Here is a 26979-nt window from a genome sequence, read left to right as displayed (position 1 = left end):
GGGACCTGGCTCACAACCCAGGCATGTGCCCTGACTGGGAATCGAACCAGCAACCCTTTGGTTCACAGGCCAGCACTCAACCCACTAAGCCACACCAGCCAGGGATAACTAACACTGCTTTTAAAGTTTGTACTCTCTGGACCTGTTCCCTGCCTCTCTTCCCGTGTTTTCAGCCTCCTCACTTTGTTGTGTCCATAAATAATAATCAGAGATCTAAGCATCTGCTCCACCTTTGAAATTCACGCATTCACATCTACAGCCAGACCTTAACCCTGTACCTCACCAGGTTGACTAAACAGGTGCTTACAATTCTATTAGACTTTCAATGTGTTGCAAGCAAATCCTTATAATATTCTACATCTTTTCATTCCGTTCTTCTTAACTGCCATATTTTCTTACACTGATTCCCAAAAATATGTGCCTGGGAGTGTGATAGTGTGGGGAGTGGCACATTTCCTGCTCTCCATTGCTGCTTCTCAATCTCTGTTCACCCCTAGCAAACCACTCTCTTTTTTTAAAATCTCTATTGTTTAGTTATTTTGCCACTGTACAAATCCCGTTTTCATAGACTGCAACACTTTCCCCAAAGCTTTTACCCTAACTTATAGCCTCTTCTCCACTCTAATTTCTGTGGCCTTGATGTGAATGTAGTTCATCTTTGCAGCTCCCTGGCTTCATAATAGGTAAAATGTATCAGCTCCAAGACTGTTATTTCAATGATGTTTTTGCCACCTACATACACCCTACTTTTCCGATGTCAACATTATACTGTTCAAATTCCAGCCAATGTTTCCACAACATGAGTTATAGACAGCCTTTCACTGCCATATAATTTTAAAAGATTGAAGGCAAAAATTACAGAAAAAAATGAATATAAATTATTCTAATCCATTTATTTTCATCTGAGGATGGTCATCCCAGTAGTTTTAATAGCAAAAAGCACATTTTAATTAATATTACATTCCATTAAACTTTGGAAGGCAATCATGCAGATGAATTAAGATTACTAAATTTGGAGCCAGGACGGGTTAAATTTCCTATTTTGCAACTCCTACTTCAATGGGAATTTAGTCACTTCTCTGTGCTCAGTATACCCCTATGCAGAACTCAGGAACAACAATAACACATCTTTACGTGGTTATTGTATATTTGGTGCTTGGAATCTGGCACCTATTTGGGTATTAGATTATATAAATTACAATGTGTCATGTTTTCTTTGTGTAACTATATCTATTGCTAGAAATGTAGATCTTTATTGTTTTTCCTTTTCAATCGGTTTTTATTACTAAGGAAAAGGGTGCTAAAAGCAGAGAGCCTTTCTTCTGTTCAATCATTTGTCTGGTAAAATTATCAGGAATATTTACCAGATCCAAGAATACAGACGCTCCCAGGCTCTGAATATGCCTTTGGTTTTTTAAGATTTGTAACAATTTATAAAACAGCAATTAGGAGATCAGTTTTATTACAATGTTTTTTGGCACTTAATCACTTGTTTTCCTTAAAAATCTCCCTCCCTTACCTTTCCAAAATGTGCTCTTTTAGACTTTATTTTTCTCTAATCACTAAAGATGATGTTTTGCTTCCTTCCTCCTTCCCCACAAAACTTGGCCTTCCCTAGCTCTCAGGCCTCTCTTCCTTACTTCAACCCTGAAATCTTACTTCATGATTTTTACATTGTTTCTGTTCTGATGACATCCAAAACAAGACGGCGTATCTTCTAGATACCATCCGAGATCTAGAATTGAGTAATCTAACTTCCCTCTGAAAACTAATATTCAATAATTCAACACTACTCCACTTCTACTTATTTTCACAACTGTTGCCCCAGTATCTCAAAATGAAAACCACTCCCAGACACCCAGTCCTCTGATATGCGCTGGCCTATCCATGTCCTCCCTGAGAGGAAATCCTACACTTCAATTTCTAATATTATCAGGTCCATTTAATAAAGTAATGATAAGATTAACAATAAGGTCAAATGTTTAACTGTAAATTCACAAAGATCTTTCATTGCCATCCCAAATAAAAAGAGCAATGCATTATTCTGTTTATGTGTAAGGTCTTAAAGGAGAGATGACACCATACAGATCCCTTGCGGTGCTGCTTTTAACTCTTCTTCTTGCCTACGGGTTTGAGACAGATTTATTCTGCTTTACATTCATATGTCAAGGAAGTGCCCATGCACATTTATGTATGCATGCCCTGTGACAAAAATCAATTACAGATATGCCATCTTTGACAAAATTTTCTTGCTTTAATAAATTCAATAACTTGTTGCTGTGGTAGGAGAATTCTAAGATGTATCCTCACACCCAAGATTTATTTTTCTTGTATACACACCTTATTTTTAGTTTGCTCCCCTTTAGTGTGGGCAGAAACTATAAATATTATGGGATATCTCTCCATGATTAAGTTACTCATCAGCTGACTTTTAAGTTAAATGAAAAGAGATATTATTCAGTCAAGTTCAATCCAATCAACTGAGTCTTTTGAAATATCCTGGATCTTTCTTAAGCGGAGATTTAAAGTGTGAGATGGATTCCATGTTAGGGAAATTCTTTGTTACTTTAAAGCTTTAAAGATGGGGGTGCCATGAGAAAGGGAATGCCGGCAACCTTCAAGAACTAACACAGGCCCCTGGCTAACACGTAAACTGAGACCTCAGTCCCACAGAGACAAAGAACTGGAGTCTGCCAACAAACTGAATAAACTTGGAAGCAGATTCTTCAGCAGAGCCCCCAGGTACAAACACAGATCCAACCATATATTGATTTCGGTCTTACAAAAACTGATCTGAGAAAACAGTTATACCGCACCAGGCTTCTGAGCTGTACGACTGCAAGGTAATAAATGGGTGTTGTTTTAAGCTGCTAAGTGTGTGGCAACACGTGACACAGCAATATGAAACCAGTATCATCGCAACTTAAATTCACAGTAATGTCAGTTTTAAATAGGACTCTGCATTTATTTTCCTTTAAATGTTACATAGTGGCTTTTTTGAGAAAATAACATCATTTTTAAAACTACAAATGATAATGATTGTTTATTTTTGTGTAATTTAAGTAGCATTCTGTCAAAATACATATATTTACAATATCCCTGAGGGTGACAGAATGTTTTAATTAGGAAATATGTGCTTGTTTTTGAAGTGCTGGGATAAATCATTATAACAATTCTGGCTACTAGGCTTCATGTTATAAAACCTTTATTTAATTCATTTTTTTAAATACAAATATGTGAATAACCCATTTAAATGTCAGCAAAGAAAATAAATCTCAAACTATAGCTGACACGAATTAAGCCATCTAACCATAAAGCTTTAGTAAAACTGTCTCATATCAACATATTCTCACTGGTAATCACTTCTCAGCAATTTTCTAAGGTTTTCCAAATATATTCATTATAAGAAAACCCATATTTTAAGAACATATGCAATGAGATACCCATTAGTGTGTAAGATTTTTTAGGAGGACTTTAAAAGTTCTTGCAGTCAATGTTTCAAACTATTTATAACCACAATTATAATACTATTAACCTAGAGCGTGTATTTCACTTTACATACCATTTCACTAAACTCTGTTTTTCCTCCGCTACACGAACACACAAACTACCTGCCCTGTGCTTTGGCACGATTCCACAAACAGATGATTGCAATACTACACGACAGGGCTGGCTGGAGCACTGAACATTAAGTAGAGGCTCCACAGGAAATGATGAATCTCAAGGAATGGAGGGAAGATAGCGATGTAGAGGAGTGTAGACTGTTGGGGCAACTGCAAAGGTATGGAGGATTGAGAATATATACTTTGATCATAGCACTGAATACTGTCCAACCTGAGAAAACATTAAGGGGTTCTGTAGCACGTGGTAAACAAGACTGCATTTCCACAATCTCACCCTGAGATCTTTATGAACAATAAAATCTAAGAACCACTGCATTAAAACAAATAGCATGTAGGCTCCCAGAAATGCTTAGCCCACATTTTTATGAAGGGCGAGATTTAACCAGTGAAAGTACTTACCTACCACCCATATCTATATGTCTAGTCTAAGGTTATTTTCGATAGCCTAAAGATTATTTTAACCTCCAAAATCCACAAATTCAAGCCGACTGGAAGTACGGACTTTAGAACTATAGAGCTTAACACTGGAAGGAAGCTCAGGGGTGATTAGTCCAGTCACCCCACGTTACAGAGTTGAAATTATAGATGGTAACATTAGGGTAAGCTTTTGGGGTCTGTGGCAGTGACAGAGATAACTAAGGACTGGAACAAAGCTGGCACAGTGAAGGGAAAAGAATAGGGATACTGTTAGCAGGTAGAATTCATCGTAATTAAAAGCCACTGCTTCTGGCAGGTGAAAGAGAAAAGTCCAGATGACTCTTAGGATTTGTGAGACTCCAGTATGACAGGAAACACAGGAAGGGGAACATGGGGAAAAATTATTCCAATATGGGCACACTGAATATGAATTTTGTATGGTACATTTTAACACAAAATTTCCATAGATAATTTATGACTCTGGAGGCAAAATTAAACACCCTAGGAATAAAAAGATAAAGGTATTAGTTTAAAAGTTTTTAACATTTAAAATATTTCTTGAGCAATACGTGTCTTCAAGAACACTAGTTCTGCCAAATAAGTAAAAAGATTATGTGGTAAAATAAATTTATATAGTTGGTTAAATAAAGTCCTATACTAAAAGTCCAAATTGCCCATCTCCCATAATGCAAAGTTTTCTTACTCTGTTCTCTTTTTCCTTTTGTCCACAGGACTTATTACCTTGTTATATAAAATTTAATTTACAAATGTATTATGTTTCTTGAAAAATTCTCTCTCTACCTCACTAGAACACAAGTTCCATGAGTATCAGGCACTTGACATACATCACAAAATCCATGCTTGGCACGTTGTAGACACAAAATCTTTGTGGAATGAATGAATTTATCCTATATAGTTATTTCAAATACTGCACAGCTATTTCTGCATAAGTAGAATGAGGTAAGTCAATGAGTGTTCACTTGAAAGAATGTCCAACATATAAGATTTTGTGAAAAAAGGAAATCTATAAAAATACACAGACTTCTGGTCCAGATGGCAGAATAGATAAATGCTTTGCTCACCTTCTCCTATGACCACATCAAAATTACAACTAAATTATAGAACAATCAGTGTGGAGAACCACCTGAAGACTAGCTGAACACAGCTCCTATTACTAAGGATATAAAGAAGAAGCCACATCAAGACTATTTTTTTTAATCTTCCTGTTTTAACTCTACCTTTATTTTTAAGTATCAATAAAGGCATCAACAGCCCTGGTCTAGCCATTGGTTAGAACTTCATCCCAATACACCAAGGTTTCAGGTTTGATCTCCAGTCAGGGAACACAGAGGAAGCAAACAATGAATGCATGAGTAAGTAAATAAGTGGTACAACAAATCGATGTTTCTCTCTCTCTCTCTCTCTCTCTCTCTCTGTCTGTCTCTACCCCCTCCCTTCCTCTCTCTAAAATAAAAAATAAATTTAAAAATTAAAAAATTAAATTTAAGGCATCATCAACCAAAAATATATATGTATAGTTAGGTCGTATGTTGAGTTCAAAATAAATACATGATTTTAAAAAACATAACTATCCTATAAACCTTTTTCTAAAAATTTCAAATTCTTCTACATTTTACTGTTTGTATAACCATTATAAAAAAAAACCAAAAGCAAAAAAACAAACAAACAAAAAAAGACATCAGACATCAGAATATATGCCAAATCATTAACATGAAGCACATGGGGAAGAGGAAGCTACTCATTTTTCTTCAGTAACTTTAGTACTCTATGGCTTGTTATAAGGAATATTACTTTTAGAATTCAAATTATTAGAATAGAATTTGAGAAATGAATGGCCATCAAGAAAAGAAATAGAACAGAGACCCAGATGATATATTCAAGCTCTAATATTCTGTATTGCTGAGTCTGCTACTCGCAACTGACTTTAAAAATGATGATTTTTCACCCAAGGCCACAGGAAGACTATTGAAAGACCCAAGAGTTCGGAAAATAACTAAAAGAGAAAACATTTGGAACCAGAGGGGTCAGTAGGAAAGAGAAGATATCCTGATGCTAATAAATAGTATACACGTTTCCTACTGATGATTAATTAGCAGGACATAAGAATATTGCTCCTCAGGCCATGTTAGGCATCAGTGGTGCATCTCTTGAGATGAGAGCCCTAACACCTACCTGCTTGTGCAAAAAGAACCAGCTACCTTGCCTAACATCAGGCAATGGAGCTCTGGAAGAGATCATCAGAGTGCAACTAATATAGGCACATTTTTCTTGAATAGAGAGAAAGGATTATGTCCTACACAGCAGTATACCACAGTGTATGCATACGCAAATGTAAAGTACATGATGAAAAGGCAGCACCTGGGCTGGTGTGGCTCAGGGGACCGAGTGCCAGCCTATGAACCAGAGCAGCCAGTTCAATCTCAGTCAGGGCACAGGCCTGAGTTGTGGGCAAGGTCCCCAGTAGGGGGTGTGCGAGAGGGAACGATACACTGATGCTTCCCTCTTTCTTTTTCTCCCTCCCTTCTTCTCTCTCTAAAAATAAATAAATAAAATCTTTTTTTTAAAAAAAGTAGTAGCAATGGCAATATTTAAGGAAGAAAAGCCTTATACAAAAGTAATCAACATAAAATTATTAATGAGATCTTTTACACTTTTGCATATGAAGTTTTTTAAATCCAATGTGTTTGTTTCCACTTAATCTTAATTTGACTAGCCACAGTGCTCATTAGCCACATTTGTTCAGTGGCTATCTTATCGGACAATACACCTGTAAAGAAATAGTAGCATGCCTGCAAACTTAGTCAGAATATAAATTAATACCACTGCTGTGGAGAACCCATTTAAAATATCCATAACCTCTGGTCCAGCAGTTCCAATCCTGAGAATGTATGAAAGGGGACTATACAAAAAATGTTGGTAGAAGGAAAGATTAACAACCACCACTAACACCAATGGAACACAATGATGTTCATCATCTTCAGGAAATAAAGTTTTTGTTTTCACTGGCAGGAATAAAGTTTTTGTATGCACTGGCAGGGACATTTCTTGCAGCTGTAGCAAGTATATTTTAGGTCCTCACATTCGTAAAAGATGGTTGGAACTGCCACGGCTTGGAAGCTCAGTTGCCTACAGCATCATCCCAATATGCCAAGGTTGTGGGTTCAATCTCTGGTCAGGGCACATACAAGAAGCAACAAACGAATGCCTGAATAATAGATCTCTCTCTCTCTCCCCCCTCCTCTTTCTCTCTCTCTCTCTTTCTCTCCCTCTCTCAATTAAAAAAAAAAGGCAGGGACATTATTTCATCATTCAGCCATATGCTTTCACCTATAAATGCTGACCAACCAGTGGACTTAACTGGAAAGAAAACTGGTGCAATGATGCTGGCTTCTATACTTCTGAACCTCTTAATCTGCCCATTCTTAAAAAGCCATATGTGTAACACAGACACCATTATTATGTGGGCCCCAGCTGCTACCTGATTTTGATGTACATATTACAAAATTTAATTTTATTAAAGCCCTACTAACTACAAACTAGTTACAAGTTATAAATAGGTAGGAGAGCACAGAACAAGTAGCAATTTTACCCAGTTCCCTGGTTACTAGAACATAGTGTAGGAGAGTGCACTGGCTCAGCCTCTGAATCACGTCTGCGGCTTGACTGACAACTGTACCTCTCTGTACGCATTCTCCTGATCTCTAAAATAGCTGTAAAAACTACCCCCTAGGTTGTTGTGAGTAGGATGTGTGGTACAATGCTTTGCACATAAGCTTAGTCAACGACAAGCCCCAGTAAAATTTTTAAAAAATAACAACATTATTGATATCAGTTTACCTTATCCCACAATGTCTACACCATATTTTGTTTGGGTTATAATTAGAATTATCTGTTTACATTTCATATCTAAATAAAATTTCTGTTAATCAAAGAATTACAAATCAAAGGAACACTACTATCGCACTTTCAGAGTTCCAAACTAACAAATACCATTTTAAATGATATTATTCAAGTTTGGAGAGGCTACAGTATGAAAGCAATCACATATGCTAGCAGCGACAATGTCAACTGCTATCATATCTCCAGAGAAAATTTGATACTTCAGGGTCCTTATTCCCTAATTTAGTAACCCTAATACAAAAAGCTTTCCTTAGGAAGCAGCTAAAAATACAAGTATTTCCATCCAAAAATGTTCATCTTATTTAAAAGAAAAAAAATGAAAATGATGTAAATCCTTGATATGTGGACAATGTGTATAAAAAAACACATCCATAATATTGAGTATACTCAGTCATTTTATATTTTTTCAAGGTTTTATTTATTTTTATTTTTAGAGAGAAGGAAAGGGAATGAGAAAGAGAGGGAGAGAAACAATGATATGGGGGTTGCCTCTCACACCCCCTCACTGGGGGCCTGGGGGCCTGTCCTGCAACCCTGGCATGTGCCCTGACTGGGAATAGAACCAGCGACCCTTTGGTTTGCAGTCTGGCACTCAATCCACTGAGCCACACCAGCCAGGGAAATTTTATGTAATATTTAAGAACCCTTTAATCATGTGGGGAAATGATATATGATCATGTTAATATTGGGATACAAAACTATCATATAAAGTAGAATATTAACTATGTAAAATGCATTTAAAAAGTTAAGAAATTACATTTTTGTTTAAATTTGTTTTAAAAATTTCTATCTTAAAGCCATAGCTGAACTCTTCAACTAAATATCACTTAATAAAGATGTAAGATCAAATCTCTCCTAAAAATTAGTAACTAAAATACTGTTTCTATAGACAACTTACCAACTTTTTTATGTTGGTCAAAAAGTGCCATCAGGTGTTCCTCTTTGCCAACATGACAAATTTTTACCCAAAATGTAGATCTCCATTATATGCAATTCTTTGAAACTAATTAGTAGAATCTTTTCTCTGTATTAATTTTGATCATTCTTTGTCTTTAATTTTTCATATATGCATGTCTGTACTTCAGTGCTTTGTATTAACAGATACATGCTTTCAAAGTCTTAAATAATGATCTTTAAAATAAAGGCCGGTATTTTGTGTTTGCCAGACTAAGACAGGCAGAGCATCCCCACTAGGCCTTCTGAGGATCTGACAGTGAACGCAGAAGCCTCCCTGGTTGAAGAGTAATGATCCAAAGGGCTAGTTACTCTCCACTGTGTCTTAATTGGCTCAAAAGGCCCATTTGTTGCCTAGTGACAGATTTTAGTAAAAGCAAAGTGATAAATATATGCTGGCTATTCCTACATCATTTAGGCCATGCCTAATTATCTTACTAAAAAAGCAAAAGTATGATTCTAGGACTTCCTGAAACCTGAGGAAATATAATTCTTATATTATAAAGTAAGTCTTATTTTATATAAAAAAGTAGAAAGTTAATTTTAAAGAGAGTAGTACACCCAATAAAATAAATACCCACTATGAGTACTTTGACTCCTTTTTGCATTTTAACTGAATCAGAATGATTAAAATTCACTAGGCAAACTGGTTGCCAATTTAAGCTGTTTTTCTTAGCATGCTTCCAAATTCTATAAACTAGCTTTTTCAGAAAGCCTTACATCTGCTTTTAAAACTCCTTCCAAGATGAGATATTCCCTGAGTTGGCAGAAGTTAAAGCCTAAAACAATTGTTCCTTGCTAGCTGAGGTTAATGAGCTATAGTATCATTTATACAAACCGGGCAACAAACAGGTAAAGCAGAAGGCTGGCGCTGCAGCCTGGCTGCACCCCAGGGCCCTGCAGGCAGCCCTGGCACGCCACGGGTGTTGTGGGGGATGCTGAGTGTGAATACAGGAAACAACACCGGAGACAGGTGTGTTTGATTCACGGGCGGAGGCAGGAGGAATACTACGGACAGCTCCCTGACCCAAGACAAACGAGGACTGGCTCTCCTGGCTGCGGCAGGAGCAGAACAGCAATAGTGGAGGAGGGTGGAGTGGCTCCAACACAAAAAGAAGTCATGCCTCCCAGTGATCAGCGCAGTAGAAGCAGAGGCTTGTAGTGAAGGTATATGTATTTTATTAGAAAAATAGATGGAAATAGTTTAATCTTTTCTTAAGGAATACTGTATTTTTATATAGCAGGCATAAAATCTGAAAATAGAATGTGTTTTCTAAAACTACAATGAAAATCCTGGATCACGAGAAAAATATCACATACAGAACAAATAAACCATAAAAACAAAATGAGGATCAAGGAGGAGACATGCTTTCCTAATCACTCAAAAGAAAGAGAGATTGGTAGTATGAACGCTGGGATGGCACCACAAGTTAAGCCTATATATCCCATTTACAATTCCCTGAATACATATGTATAGGTACTTACACACACATATGCAAATAAAATGTGCTTTTCTCTTCAACTAACCCTTTCATCCAGTCCTCTAAAGTCGTTTAGGTAATAATAATTTAAAAAAAGAAAAAACAACTATTTAAGCATGGATTAACTCAACTCTATTACTTACTCCCTGGACTCCCGGTCAGCCAGTGAACTTCAGCTGGAGACCAGAGGGCATTAAGGCCTTATGCCAACTACAAACTTCTTGCAAGTTAGCACACTCAAATTTAGCCAGGAACACTAATCCACTGCTTTTGTTACATCAAATTTTTTTTCACTTCTGAAACATGATCTTCCAAATTCAAAGAAATTACCACACAGCAAAAAAATCTGAACAATGTCAGACTGTCTAAATTTCACTGATCATCTTTAGAATTGCACTTCACCTAAACCATTTAAAAACTTGAAACAATTTGTATTTTCAAACTATTAAAATTCCATACATGCCCTAGATAATCCTCTGCTTTATTCAAGAAATCTTTCTAAATTACCACCCCTAAAATATAATTGACCAACACACACAAAAAATCAATGACTTTTGTGAAAGGTTTATTGTATCTCTACTTAGGGCTCTCATTTCATACCTCCAAACACTGACAAAATTGGTCCAAATGTATCCATATAAATATATACACACTCGTGTGTGTGTGTGTGTGTGTGTGTGTGTGTGTGTACACCTTATAGTTATCCCTCTGCAATACAGACACTCTTTCTTAGTGTAACCAAAATATACTTTAAACACCGACATTACTGTTTTGTTTTTAGTGGTGTATTTTGTTTTGCAACTATTTAAGTAAACTGCATACTCTTGACAGCACACAGCTACTCATTAAATGGTACAATTGTTTACATCTATGAAATTAACATAGTTGTACGATAAGTCCTAATTAACGATGTCCCTGAGGTTCTTAGAAATTGCAACTTTAAGCAAACAACATATAACAAAATAAACTTTACCCTAGATTAATTTATAAACGCAAGCTAAGTTCCTACAGCATATTTCAGGTCACAAAAACATCACCAAACTTCTAAATAAAGACCCAAAACATTCCTAATATTAAACACTGAAATAAACATGAGTTATACATACATTTGAGAAAGGTTAATAAAAGTAAGACCAGGATTTTCCAACCAGCTTATTCAGTTCAGGGTTGCAGGTGGCCAGAGCCCATCCCAGCTCAGAAGGCAAGGTGGGACCCACTCTGGATAGGACAGCGGTCCATCCAAGGGCGAACTCACACACACCCACACTCACTCGCACTGAGGCAACGATGACACACACCAGGTCGCCTCACATGCACATCTTTGGGATCGGGGAGGAAACTGACGGCTCCCCAGAAAACCCCAACAGACATGAGGAGAACATGCAAACAGTGGTTCTGGCCAATAATTATTTTTTTTTCCTCTCATCAACATTATAACAAAAGGATGTTGAACAAAACATTATTTGAGAAACTACTTACTGAGAAAACCAAATTTCCCTTTTCATGAACACACAACCAAAAGCAACTCTTCCAAAAATATTACTGTCAGTAATACTTAGAGTTGTTACCACTTACAACATACTGAAAGAAACCAAATGTTACCTACTTTTAAAATGGACCTGAATTAACATTATTCATCACAGTTGAAGAGAATAAAACCCTGCTTAAATCTGTCTGTACAGACAATATTTTCATGTGCTAATATCAAAGCCACTTGGTGTCTTTCAAAGGTGAAAAACTAAAATATTATATGGTTTATTCTTTAAAAATAACTTGAAAATGGCAGCAAGAATATCTAAAGTTTCTTTTGTATAGATATTAAAAATCCATTCAATTTTTCATTACAATAGGTTATAAAATCAAGAGGAGAGGAATACTTGTTTCTGATTTCTATAAAAACAATAAACAATTACTTAAAATTTAATCCCAAAATGTTCATTAAAACATTGTTGTTACTTATCTAAGGCAGCAGCTATCATTGAAACCATCATTCTCCGAAGATCCAAAATTCTAATGGCTCTAACACATTACTAAGGCTCATAGATCCATTCTTTTATAACTGTATTATATAGAAAGTCGCTATCCATTTTTTTGGTCATTTACTTTGTATAACAAGTATTCTTGTTCCATTAAAAAGAAAAGTACCTTGACATTAGTCAGCCAAATCCATATCTTTTTATCCTTATAACAATTCCTAATAAAATATTATACTTATGCCAGATAATAGCTCAAACAGAACTATAAAAAGTCCAGACATAATATATTTAAATAGATATTTTCTAGTAGATAATATTACTCCCTTCACAAAGTTCTTAGCAATCTTTATAAAAGAACAGATCTCATGAACTCATGTTTTGTTATGGATCTGCAACCAACCAATAATCTTTTTTATATATTAAAGAAACTGAAAGGATTAGAAAGACTGGAAATAGTAAATCACTTCTCTTATTTGATATGCATAAGTGAAAACCATAAAGTCCTCCAAAACTATAGGTGGTTAATTCATAAACAATTGGGATAACTGTAATTTTAAGTTGTCAGCTTATTTCATCTTCTTCTGGCACATTAATCGAGAAAAGTATAAATTCCATAAACTTTTAATAAGTAAACCTGTAAAAAGTAATTGAAACTTCTAAGATATTAATATCAATTTGCTTTCTTTACTGGAAATGTATTCTCTGCTCAGAAATTTGGCTAACAAAAATTTAATAATAAACACAATAAACTCACATCCATATGTAATATAAATATTGCTTACCTCAGTCAGGTGTGGAGTAGGGTTAAATCCACAAAGATTACACACTTGATTCTTGCATTCAGTGCAAGTGTTGAAGTTAGGAGGATCCTTAGAACCTATGTTGAGTTCAGTTTTGCAGAGAGGACAGGCTGATTCGGGTCTGGGGGTTTTCTCCAGTTTGGGGGGCAGGGCAGCCTTTTGGGGCTCAGCTGTTGAAGGTTTGCTATCCTTAACAGGCAGAGGCTTCTTTTCTGTTTCTGTTCTTTTTACTGTTGGAAGTTGTTCAGCTTTGGGCTCTAATTTTTCAGCTACTGGAGCTTTTGTTTCCTTTTTCACAGGTGTAACCTTTGCAGGTGCTGGCGGTACCTGACTGGTAGATTTGGGTGGCCCCTGAGAAGAAGGTGGCTGTGAAGGAGAAGAGACCGGCTTTGCAGGGCCCCCTGGCCCACTTTGTGAATGAGATCCAGGCTGGCTTGCTGTGGAGATAAGAGTTGATGCCTGGCTGAAGATCGACGCTCCAAACCCAAATAGTTTCCCAGTCACAGTTTCTTGAGGAGTGGTGGGCTGTGATTTAGGAGCATCAGTAATACTTCCCAGGTTCAGACTAAAACGTCTTGACTGCTCCTGAGGCTTTGGTGGCTGTTGAGATGGGGGGGCAGTTTGGCCAGTGGCAGGTCGTGGGCCTGGAGGTGTTGGTGCCCCTTTTGGCATAGGCTTGGCATCTGGCTTAGGACTGATTTTGGTTTGTGCTTTCTTGGGTTCTTCCTTCTTTTGAACTGGATCAACTTGTTTTTGACCTTTGCTCTCCACACTAGGCCCAGGATGTGAAATAATTTTCGAATCTGATGCAGGTCGCGGTATCACTTTAGAATCGAGTGGGGTGACTTTTTCTCCTGTTGGTGGAAAACTCTGTGAAGTTTTGGCAGAGTCTGTTTTTAAAGGAGGAGTTGTTTTCTCTTGATCCTGTGACTGTCCTTTGGAGCTTGGAATGTCAGGCCTTGTTGCTGTTGACAAAGAAGACACAATGTCTGTGGCTGATTTCGCCGTCTTGGGCTGCTTTGGTTTATCATCAGCCATGGGGACCTTGGCCTGCTCGGGCGGGACAGAAGGCTCTTTGGGAGGCACTGGCTTAGATGAGGACTCTGCCCCAGGAGGCTGCTTGGCTGGGGCTGGGGGAGAGCCATGAAGGGTTGGTTGTTTCACTAGTGGTGGGGGCTTTTTAGACTCAGGTGCCTTTGGGATATCCTGTTTGGATGCAGGATCCTTCTTTGGAGGAATCTGCTGTGACTGTGGGGATGGTTTGCTCACCACTGATGCAGGAGTAACTGGGGCTGTCTTCGGTTTGGGCTGGGGTGATGGCGGAATTGGAGCCAGGTCACCTCCTAGAGCCCTTTGCATCTGACAGTTTAAACAGAGCCACTCTTTTACCTAGAAATAAAGTAAAACAATGGTCACTGAGATAAAAACAATGTAAAAACATTTTCAAAATGCATGGTACCATATGAAACTCTCTCTCAAGAAAAACATAAAATATAGATCAAATATTTAAATTAAATTTTATTCAAATGATAATTACATTAAAATATAATTAACAAATCTCAGAGACCTAACCACTCTATATTTTTAAGGAAAAGGAAAAAAAATCAACACAGAACCATATTTTTCTTCTATAATTACTTTTGTTATTCTTTGCCTTTGATTTACTCAGAATTTGATTACTCCAAGAAACAGAAAACCATGTATCATATAAAACATAAATTATAACATATATTAGATTCCATAAATCGGTTATGTTAGATACTTTCTCTATTGATGGCTCTTAACAGTTTTTCGTTATACAACCCAGAGTAGGTTTGTCAAATTATTAACACATTGCTAATTTCTTAAATTAGCAGAGCATTACTTCCCCCGCCAAGGAGACAATCAGATGTGTGAAAAACAAAAAATGTTAGCCATGCTGAGTTAAACAGAGAACATCCTCTGTTAAAAAAATAAAGAAAAAAATAATGGCATCCCCTCAAATTAGCAAAAATAGCATGATCTAATTAACAGAGAAAACATTGTGTCCTTATAATTTTTAGGAATATACTGGGAAGAGCAATATAGTTATTTGACTGGTAAAAATACATACATAAGTGACATATGCATCACACACACAAACACACATGTACAGGTATAAGTGCATATGCTTTTTTTATGTCATATCCAGTGTGGAAAGGAGATGTTACTGAAATGGGTACTGTATTTTAGGAGATAATTTAAAAGTACATTTTTAACATTTACCTTTCAAAATTCAAAATACTATATGCTTGCTCTACACAATTTTAAATAGTACCAAAATAATTTAGAATGGCAAATTCTACATGATACAATCTTCTCCACCCAATCAATGTTACCAGTTTAGTACTGTGGTTCTTTGCACACATGCATGAAGCACAGATGTCAGAAAAGTTTCCACAGTACAAAATCATGAAGTGTTATTAGGATGGCAAACAACATACACTTTATTTGCAAACAATTTATTTTTGAAAAGAAACTGAACTAATCATTCCTAAACTTTTAAACATTTCTTTGTCATCTGAGAAGTTACATTGTTAAGCTTTTTTAACGGGGGGGAAAAACTATACTGAATCTTTATCTTAATCATTAAAATGTCTCTAAAATTAAAAGAAAACACATTGATTGAAATTATTTAAACACATATACCAGTATAACAAGGCTTATTTTGCAGTCTCATGGAATGCAAACTTTTGTTTGGAAAAGGTTAAAAGAGATTTTCAACTCCAAATGACAAGTTACATTTTTATTTAAAAAGCTGAATCAAAAAGTAGAATTAAAATATTTGCTAAATATGGGTGTGGGATACTTGGGCATTCATTTCATTTGCTCTCAATATGGGTATTGAATACCAATGTATTTATTATATTTTAATCTTTACCTTTCGATATGTTTAAAGCATTTCACAAAATAACTTTATATATATAAATATATATATATAAAGTTAAAATATATAAATATATGTGTGTGTGTGTGTATAAATTGAATCCCAAAGCATAATCAAGCAATTGCTACTTATGCAAGTACCATGACTAAAGTGATGTAGAATGTAAATCACTCATTTTAACTCCTCGATGGAAGGAAATTCCTCTATAATTATGCATCTACCACTCAACCATCTCCTATCTCCCATCTCTCGTACTATCAGTGTCAATTCTACTGTTCTATCATTTATTTTTCTCATTTGCTTTCTTACACAGTTTTCAATGATACATTCTCACCTCCTAATCATGCAGCCAGGCGAGAAAAAAAATAATTAAAAAATAATTCTTTACATATACTCTATCACTGATATATTTCCTATAAAGTAGTATACAAAATGAGTATCCACATTAACCACTTTAAATCACAAACTATTAGGGTCAGTGACTTGCATTATAGTTAAATCACTCTTACTCTTTTTGGTAAGTGTCATAGGCAAATGCAAAATGTATTCATTTCTTTATTCAAATATTTATTGAGCAACTTCTACTGAGCACATATCACTAAAGACAAAAATTTCTGCCCTCATGGAGACTACATTATGAAGAGTCAGATAAGAAATAAGGTCATTCATAGTATATTTTCAAGGTTATTATAAATACATAATGAGTATCTGATGATTATATTGTCATGATTCTGTCTTTCCTTTTTTCCATCCTTTTCCCCCTTCCCCCACCAAAAAAAAAAAAAAAAAAAAAAAAAAAAGCAGCTTTTCTGGGCTGGTTTGAATAAAGTAAATTAATTGAAAATGTATGTGCTCTTCAAGCTACAGCATTTTTGTGTTTACTCTGCTAATCCCCACTGTGTATCCACCCTGAGTGACATGCTCTGCCGTCATTTTCTGGTTATATGTCATTTTCCCCAGAACCTAAGTCTACATCTCTGCCAACTGTCCCCATTTCGATTCAAACTGAAAGAGACCCTTAATTCCACACCTGCAAACCATAGAGATTTTCCCTGCCTGAAGAAAATGGCGGCCCTGTTTCTCTTCCAAAGGTAAATGTTTGTCTCTAACTGTAAGCAGAGATGAACCTGCATTTACCACCATCACTGCCTTGGATATCTGCTGCCAAGTCCGTCTGGTGGTATCCATGTCTACAATACAATTGTTGCTTCCCCTAGTTCTGCGTGATTGGGTCTTCATTCCTCTGATGCAATGAGTGAGGATCTTAGAAGACTTCAGTCCTTATCACTTCTTCCCCATGCCACAAAGTCAAAGAAGGCTTCCACCCATATTTTATGAACAACTTCTCAGGTCACCTGTCATAAATAGCACCCAATCCATGACATTATACTCTAATTAGATCTAATTATATTGCACTCTAATCATCCACATCCCTTTCAGACATGATAGAGAGATATAAGAAACAACGCCAGGGAAGCCTACAATTGTAACAATGTGTTCTGGAAGAACTCTTACCTTCAATAAACAAGTTAAAAACTCTAACTGTATTAGATAAATATGCCTCTCCTAGTAGTAGTGGTGGAAGCATATTTATCTAATACAAAATTTATATAAATTTTATTTATATTTATAAATTTTATTTATATAACATTTATATAAATTTTACATTATATAAAATCTAAATTATATAAAATCTAAAGTTTATCTAAATTTTAGATTTTATATAGTAAGTGAAATATAATCTTGCTTTCCTTACCTATAGCCTTACTTACAGAATTCAAGGTCTGGAGACACAATTGTTTAATGAGCTATTCTAATTCAATTAGCTCTATGGACAGGAACAAGAGAAAGGCATAAGTTTATCCATTCAGTCTTCTGACTTAACAAGCTATACATAAAAGGGGTTAAGAGAGTTGTCAGCCAGGATTTCTGCTAATTCTGACGTCTCTGTATTCTAATGTAGCCGTGTATATAACTACTATAAAATATCTTCCTGTTTAACCCATCCCCTGGGTTCCCTTTTGTCATGTATCAGAGACGTAAAATATAGTAATACAATTCTCTTGGCTAAGGTCTTTGCTGGATAATCAGAAATGTCTTATTTAAGTGTTTCAAGAGGTACCACTTGAAAGTTTAAGTGAATTTCACATGTAGAATTTCAATAAATGGTATCATTTAAAAAAAAAATCAAAACTATTGGTTACTAAAAAGTTATATTCTGATTTTTTTAGTGTGTCTTTCATAATCATTCAAGAGAGTTAATGCGATACAGCTAAGAAATGCGGTGAATTAGCAAATGTTAATTCAAGAATTAAGCACACTCCTGCTCAGGGCTATTATTAATCTACTTAGCTTCAAAACAGAATGGAAGCCTCTCAAAAAAACAAAACGTCCAGAAGGCTTAATGACTAACATGCATCCGTCAATATGCTCCAAAATTGAAACTTAAAACACAAATTTATATAAAATTTATAATGAAATCTCTGCTCAACAACATAGCATAGTACTTGGGCTAATGGACAATCAAAAGAACAAGCACATGGAATTTTTATTTGCTGGTGTTCATACCATTCACATTAGCCATTGAACCACTTTTCTTCACTCACGCTTTCATGTTGTCCTTTACAATAAAAGCTGTTGGGTTCTTTCCTGATGCATCACAACTAAACTTGTCCTCAAACCATGACATCTAAATGTACCATTTACTCCGTTAAAGTAGTACTCTCATTTTTTTAACTTTAATCTTTATTGTATTTTTTTCCATTACTATTTAGTCCCCTTATACTTCCTCCTTCGAGCAACCATCGCATCTCATTGTCTTTTGTATGAGTTATGATTCACAGTCCAATTGTACTCTCCCATCTGTCTAAATGCTACCCATCCTTTATGGTCCACACTGAATTTCCTCCTTTATCACTAAATATTCCATTATCAGTTAAGGTTTGCCCCTTCTCAACTACTAAAACAACAGTTTGAAGCACATTTAGGCTCAGTGGTTTTTTTTCCCAATAATTTCCTCTCCCCTCCTCAGATAGACTCTTAAATGAAGTGAACAGATCTCATGATTACTCTTATCCCAGTATTGGATACTAAGAAAAATTTAAATATTATTTAATGATAAATTAATCTAAACATTTTCTATTTCTCATCAAATTGTGTTTAAATATTTATTGAATGTATTATTTATATTACATATATTATCTTGAATTACATAGAAAATATAATATATATTAGATAATAATGTAACATATATTATATAGAGGACATCAAGCTAAAGTCCAATAATAGATTATGCTTTATGTTATTCAAGCACTGGACAAACCACAGGACCTCCTCCACTAACAGCAGTTTGGCTGCAGATGGCTCACTGTAGGTGACATCTTTTGCTATGCATATTAATGCACAATGTATTTTGGTTAAAAAATAGATTCTAGCATTCCTCAGAACTGTGATAACACACCCAGCAATTTGGTGAAACACTTTTATTTAAGAGTCCATCCAGAAGTTATGGATATTTTCTCTCTGAAACTGTGTGGATTACAATTTCCACTCAGAATTCAGCAACCATTAACAAACCTTGTGAAACGTAAACTAAATAGGTCCTTTTTCCTTCACACAGCACAATAATGTTCACCAAATGTTAGCGATAAAATTTTTAAATCCTCACAATACAGGATCAAATGATAAAAGCGTATTTTAATATGTTCGTCAGGGCAGTCTAAAACAAGAAAACCAACACTTTCACCAAACCACTACAATAATTTTGTATTACTTACAAAATAATCACAGTACACAAACATGAAAATACATTCATAATCTATTATGGCTACATAAATAGAGGAAGATTCTGACCACTGCAAAAAAAAAAAAAAGAGGAACATCCCAAATGAGTAAACTAAATTTACATGCATCACACATTAACACTTCTGAACAGCCTCTCATATGACAAACTTAAAACTTTTATAATTCCATTGATTAACATACTCATTTTGTAGCCTGTGATACAATATATCTAACTAGGCAGTGTTTGTGCAATTATTTGAAAAGCTTATTGAACTTTCCTAGTATTTCATTTAAAAATTAAAAAATAAATTACATTAGTGAAAATAATTAAAAGTGCATTAACTGTGTGAACTCATAAAGTATGCTAAAAGCCACATATCTTTCATTCAACTAGATGCTCACTAGAATTAAGACAATTGCTTGCATGTTGACTTGGAAAGAAATACTTTTGAAAAAAAAATATGTGAAATACTCGAGGCATATGAAAGCTTGTGTAAAAAGACAATATTTCATAAGAGATTTCAGCCTCTTAACTTTCTGCTCCAAAGGTGCAGAAACAAACTTCAAAGGTGAATAGAAGCCCCACTAACTTGCAGTTTATTCATATTTTATATAGTTGTATGTACGACATTTTTGAGAATGTATTTAAGGAAAGTATCATTTTAAAATTATACTTAATCGGTTTCACATTATTTTTAGTTTTTATTTTCAGGGATCCTACCTACATGTTTTATTATCATTTATTTCTTTCTTACCATATTTTTAATCCTTCCTCAATAAAGTTAAAAAACACAATGATCTACACTTCATTTGCTAAATTGTTGACACTCCTTCTACCCGGGGTGTCCAACCCACGGCCCGCGGGTCTCATACAGCCCAGGATGGCTAGGAATGCAGCCCAACACAAAATCATCAACTCAGTTAAAACCTTTTTTTTTTTTTTGCTCATCAGTTTTTGTTAGTGTTTGTGTATTTAATGTATGGCCCAAAACATCTCTTCTTCCAGTGTGTCCCAGAGATGCCAAAAGGTTGGACACTCTTGTATCTAGACATTGAGTTTTTCTCTTGAGAGTGAGCAGTTGTCTCAATATTGTCATCTGTTTTTTCAAAATCTAACAGTGGCCGGCTCAGAGTAGAAGAAGTGCACAGCTTTCTTAACTGTACAATATAAAAAAGTCTGGTTTGAGGAAGACTGAATAGTAAGGTATAAAAGCAGGCTCTTGGACTTTGGTTATTTTTGCACAGAATTCCAAAAATAAATTCCTGCCAAGAAGGTTAATTTCCTTTTAACTTTAAAAATATGTAAGTAAAATTTGCACACTTACACAGATATACACACACTCTTTCTATAACTTAGAAATGTCCGAAATGGTCTATTTAAAGACAATGTGGTCTCATATAAAACAGATACTAAATTTTGGGTCAGCAGCTCTAGCTTCTTGAGTGGGACCCACTGCAAGTCACTTAAATTCTTAACTTCAGTTTTATCATCTACAAATGCAAGTAAACAATGATGGCAATATCTCTACTTGCCTAATAGAATTTTTATAATGATTAATAATAATAAAACAGGTATTTATTAGTTTCAATTTCAAAGCACTGCCACTTATATTGCCAAATGTGACTTTTACTTTATGCATATTTTCATATCATAAATAAGGATATTAAATACTCAGAAAAAAAATGACCTGGCCAAATCACAAAACAACTAAGTGGCTAAACTAGGGGTTTATAACCACATTGTCCAAGTCTTAAATCCCATATTCTTTCCACTGTCCAAAGGCCCATCTGATGATTAATTTATTAAAAAAACACTGCAGATTTAAAATCTGCAAATGCACAAAATCAGAATTTCATACCTGATTTTGATTTTTATTAGCCTCTTTACTTATCTTTAAAATGTGAATACCACCTCATTTAAAAAGCAGTAAATGACCAAATGCATACAAAGTGCCTATTCTTAAGTCTGAAATGAATAGTGTTCAAAATCTCTTCTTTCTATGACTAAAGACCAAACTAAAAAAAGGCAAGAAACATCATTTGCAGTGACACTGTTGCTTCCTTATCAAGGATCCCCAGAACTACTTTTAGGTAAATTCATAGTGTTAGATAGGAAAAGGGTCTCAAAGTCTGGCAATGTTTGGGCAGTTGTTCCTCAATGCTATTCTTGCTAAATGTTAAAATGAAACACAGTATTTTTCAAATGCAGCTGTAACAGGATAAGCTTAACAGGAACCCAATCTAGTAAGTGTAGCCAACTTCAAAAAAAAAATTGACATGAAATTAACCAAATGGTATATATAAACAATGGTTAAGCCTCCCTTAGAGGAGGTAGCTCTTAGGATGTAAATCCTGAATCCTTGACTTATTGCAAGTAATAACACCACCTTGTGACCACCAAATCTCATTAATAGAATACCCCAACCAGTGAACCCTTGGAGTTTGGTAACAGCAGAAATATCAGCAGGAATATACATGTATGAGCAACAGAGCTAGGACTACAACCCAGGTCTTTGATGCTTTATAACTGCATGTGATAAAGGCATTTCTTTAATGTAATATGTTTGAAATTTTTGTAATAAATATGTTTGAAATTTTTGTAAGTTTGAGCCAATTTTTATCTAAGCTGCAATTAATTAAGCTTATAGAATAAGCGAGAACGTTAGATATGTGTGTTTTTTCAAGGGAAATAATAAGAAAGTTAGCCCATCATTGTATTAAGTTCACTGATCCAATAAATGATTTTGTTAAGTGTGGGTATCTGCTTTCACAGCAGAAGACCTGTTCTTACTAAGCTATACCAAGCAACTTTTTGCCCTGCCAGTTGAAATAATACATAGCAGCAAGTCTTAATAGATATAAAAGCTGAATATGCAGAAATATACCTGAAACATCTAGTTATTTAAAGGCTGAAAGTGAAAAAATGGCTTTGGTTCTAATGATTATATTTACAAGTAAAACATGAAGAATATATAGTCATTTTGTGTAGGGAACATCCAAGTAATGAGGGAAATACAAAATGGACCTCATCAAAAATGAGAGCTAAACAAATATGGTGCTCATAAACATATTTAAGTAGTGCTGAGTTTTAAAATACTAATCAAGCATTTCTATTTCTTTAAATTCATTATCAAAACCATTTGAAATGAAAATAAGTTAATATTTTTATAGTTAGGGCATTCTTTAAATACTATAATAAATAACAAGGATTACCAGAAAATAGCAGGGGAAAAAAAACCCCAAAAAACCAATATCCTTTATCTTTGAAATACCTTATGTTTACAACTAAGGGACTTTCTCCTTAGTGGATTTGTTCAAAAATGGTAGTAGTTAAAGTACACAGGGCAGTGAAAGCAAAAAATGCCTTCAAAACTGACCAATCTTGCAGCACAGACATAAGGTATTTCAAGTCATCACTGTTATTTAGAACAGGAATTTCTTGACATTTCACTAAGTATCAATAGAAGGCCAAGGCTGAAGAGGTAAAAAATCAAGAATCTAAATCTTTTGTCCATCCCTTCACACTATATAATCATTTGATCATAATTTGATGAATGAGAATTTTTAAAATTACTCATGTGTAATATTAACACAAATTTACAAGATAAAAAATAGTACAAAAAGTTATGACATTAAAAATAAAAGCCGTTTTTCCTACCACCAAGCCTTACTCTCCAGAATAAATCACTGTTAACTGTTGCTTTGAGGTTTTTTTTTTGTCATTGCCATTATAACATCAAATAAGCTTTGAATCAAATTTAAAATATCATTTATTTTCACCTTACCATAAAAGTTACATTTTTTCAATAGACAATCTTATATTACCACTTATTTTAGGATTTTCTTAAGCACTATCCAAGAAATCATATTTGAGGTACAGGAGCCCCTCAAAAATAGTCATTTCATTCAATGTTTTTTTGTTATAATGTTGATAAGAAAGGAATTAGTTTATGGTAAAATTGGTTCCATTATGCATCATTTCACCAAAGTTCCAAGAGCCTATCAATGGTGTTAAATGAGGACTTACTGTATTGTATATTTTAATACACCATAAGTTATCCATAACTTTTTGAGTTTTGTTTGTGTACTATCTAAATATCATCTCACATTCCACCACTGTTTTGAAATCACATTTTGAAAAACACTGATTTAATGTCACTATAGTTTTCTTCATTTCTGAGGTATAGTCAGCTACTCCATCCTATTGCTTTTTTTAATTAGAGAAACTCCTAATGTGATTGTGAGGTATACATACGCACTTATACATATATACATGTATGTAGAGATAGATATTTAGATGAAGGAAGGAGTAAGGGGGAAGCAAGTAAAGTGTAGAAAATACAGTCAATAATATGGTGAAAACTGTATGTGGTACCGGAAGTATCAAGAACACTGTGTAAAGTATGTATTACCTAACCATTACGCTGTACACCCAAAAACAACACATAATAAAAAGGAAGGAGTAAAGAGGGCAATCTCAGATTTCTACTCATTCCTGGGTATATTCCTACCCTTTATTATGCACCAACCCCACCCCCTCAATTCCCCAGCTTCAGTTAGGATTGCACAAACAAATCAGACAAACCTTTAGTTTGTCTAAAAATTCCCTATTTCCAATTCATCCCTCAACTCCCAGACTCTAAGCCCTCAATGGGAGGGAGGGAGCCCCAATACCCCCTCATATCCCTCCCTTGGTCTATGCCATAACCTTCTCATAGTTGTTTTCTTCAAAACACTTATTACCACCTGCCACATTATATATGTTCTATGTGTTTGTCACTCTTACAAGTTCCATGAGGGAAGATATTTTTACTCTATAATATTTTGTTCACTGCTATATCCTCAGAGTGTAGAACAGTACCTGAAACATCGTGGGTGCTTATTAAGTAGCTGAATAATTTTTTATTCTTCTAGCTGTATTATCTGTGAAAATTCTGGGTCTTTCTTTTCCAGAGCATCAACTGGGCCCACCTTCACTCAGCCCACTGAAATTTGAATCTGATATTTATTGATAATAACTACCTCTTCAATATTTACCAGGGATAATAAGAATATTTATAAGTTCTTTATGTTTTCTAAATGAACTCTTTTCTATGAGGTCAGGTACTTTGCTTTTGTTTCATTTTTCAGTTTCATGTGTGTCCTTCATGTGCTATTATTGTTAAAATGTTAGTCTCTTCAAACTATTCAATTATAGTCAATTTTTCCATTATTTAGTAGAGATCATCAACTGAGGTTTTTCTGCATTTGTGGGCTGGTCTGCTTTCCCATTGGTCCTCTCCTTTGAATGAGAGGAAATGGAAAGGTAGGGGAATGGAAATGGTCCAAGTTACGAGAGTTTTACTAAGATGCTAACAATTTTAATGCATCTGACTCGTGGTTGAGTAATGTCTCATTTGTTTGTTTTTTCCTTTGTATCACTGTGTTTTCACAGAAGCACACTACTTCTTCCAACCTTTTGAAGGCCCCGGTTTTCTCATGAGGGCCCCTCCTCATGCAGCTCATCCCTTCATCTGGAGAATTCTATGGTTTTAGCCTCAGGAGGAAAAATAAGGCCTCTCCCTACTCCATCTTCACATTGGAGATGAGGAAAGAGTCCACTTGTCATATATTTTTTCTTCAGTAGTTCTTTAACTTACTATTTGATCACTATGCAAAACCCACTACTGCTTTCTACATGTGTTGATATAAAGCTTAGAGGTTCACTGAGATCTCCCTCATGAGAGAGCATGGTTTCCTTGGCTTTTTTCCTTTTTTTTTTTTTTTGTCACCTTCTTCCCATTTTCTTTCTACCTACTAGGAATTCTTCAACATGCCAATTTATGCTATTGGTGGTCATTCCCATTTTCTGGAACTACTATACTTTCAATTTTTTAAAAGGTGGGAACTATGGAAAGAGAAGATAAACATATGTGTGCTCAGCCCTCCTCTTTGAAGAGGAACTGTGTTGCAGTCTTTGCTTAGAATTTGGGGTGACAAAGACCTTTGTGCTAAAACAGCAAACAAAAAGAGACTATCCACTTTCCTAAAAATTCTTTAAGTTACTACACCATCAAAAATGCCTTGCTGGCTTTCCTTCTCCACAGGTTCCAGCTTCCTGACATTTCACAAGGCTCTAGCCTTTTCTCACCAGGTCTTCTGAAAAGACTTCTGCTGTCCCCTCCCCAGTTTCTCTTGCTTGAAATGGAAGCAGCAGCAGGCCTTCCTACCTCAGACATGGCGAGATAAACCATTTGACAGACCTGAAGAATTTCAATCTTTTTTTAATAAATGGAGAGAGTTTATATGAACCCTAGGTATGTTTGTTTTTTGAGCATCTAAGCTGCTGAAATATGGTCATGTTTTTGTTAAATAAAATATCTGGATTCAGCTGAAAGGCTTCTTAACATATGGGCCATAATAATCAAAAATAAGATGACAGAAAAACTGTAATCACTAACAGTTGGTTCATTATAAACATTCTAAAAAATGACAAGTCATTTCATATATTACTAAATTTCACAAGAGCCAAGAGAATTATCAGACATTAGGGACAAGTCTTTAAATTTGTTCCTAAATCTACTGTGTCCCAGGCTACACATCAAGAGATCAATAAATCTGCAATAAGAAAAACAACAAGAAAATGCTTTTGCTACTAATTAGAAAGCAAATATTCTCTCTCTGTGTCAGAAAGCAATCCCGAAGAGAGAGCCTATATTGTTGGAATTTATTCCATTAATGGACTGGCAAACAGAGATAAAGCTATAAACACCTCTTGGCATCAAAAATCTAGGCTTGGAATCAGAGGACTCTTAAGGTTTATTTGGAAAAGCACACATCTTGAAAGCTACCATACAGGATAGTTCATTTAAACACCATCCTCCTCGCACAAATATTTGAGTTGTCTAAGAGGTATGTGTGCGTGTGCACACGTGCACACCAGGCAGGGGACATGGAGAAGTGACAGATTTAGTTAAGGAAGTAAAAGTTTCCTTTCTTAAAGCTCTTATCTGAGTGTTGGTACCTTTTAGAGTCCTTCCTCTCCATACCTGGAAGTCATTTAAGAGCCAGGATATTCATAAGCAAGTATAGTCACAATTCTGATATATTAGTAACAAAAAACGTAACAGGAATTCTCTA

General features: G+C 35.1%; 1 protein-coding gene across 1 annotated transcript in view; it reads right to left on the bottom strand.

The window, feature by feature from the left end:
* PCLO (piccolo presynaptic cytomatrix protein) overlaps nucleotides 1-26979 on the bottom strand; it is a 304144-nt gene that overhangs the window by 265709 nt on the left and 11456 nt on the right. Inside the window, exon 3 of the mRNA XM_054564343.1 lies at nucleotides 13155-14561. Coding sequence (XP_054420318.1) covers nucleotides 13155-14561 — 1407 coding nt within the window. The remainder of the gene's footprint in view (nucleotides 1-13154; nucleotides 14562-26979) is intronic.

This window comes from Pteronotus mesoamericanus, unplaced genomic scaffold (assembly GCF_021234165.1).
Source record: "Pteronotus mesoamericanus isolate MK-2021 breed Mesoamerican mustached bat unplaced genomic scaffold, CSHL_Meso_final scaffold_85, whole genome shotgun sequence".
NCBI lineage: Eukaryota > Metazoa > Chordata > Mammalia > Chiroptera > Mormoopidae > Pteronotus > Pteronotus mesoamericanus.
The sequence above is the reverse complement of the archived record's forward strand: the minus strand, read 5'-3'. Positions and strand labels throughout refer to the sequence as shown.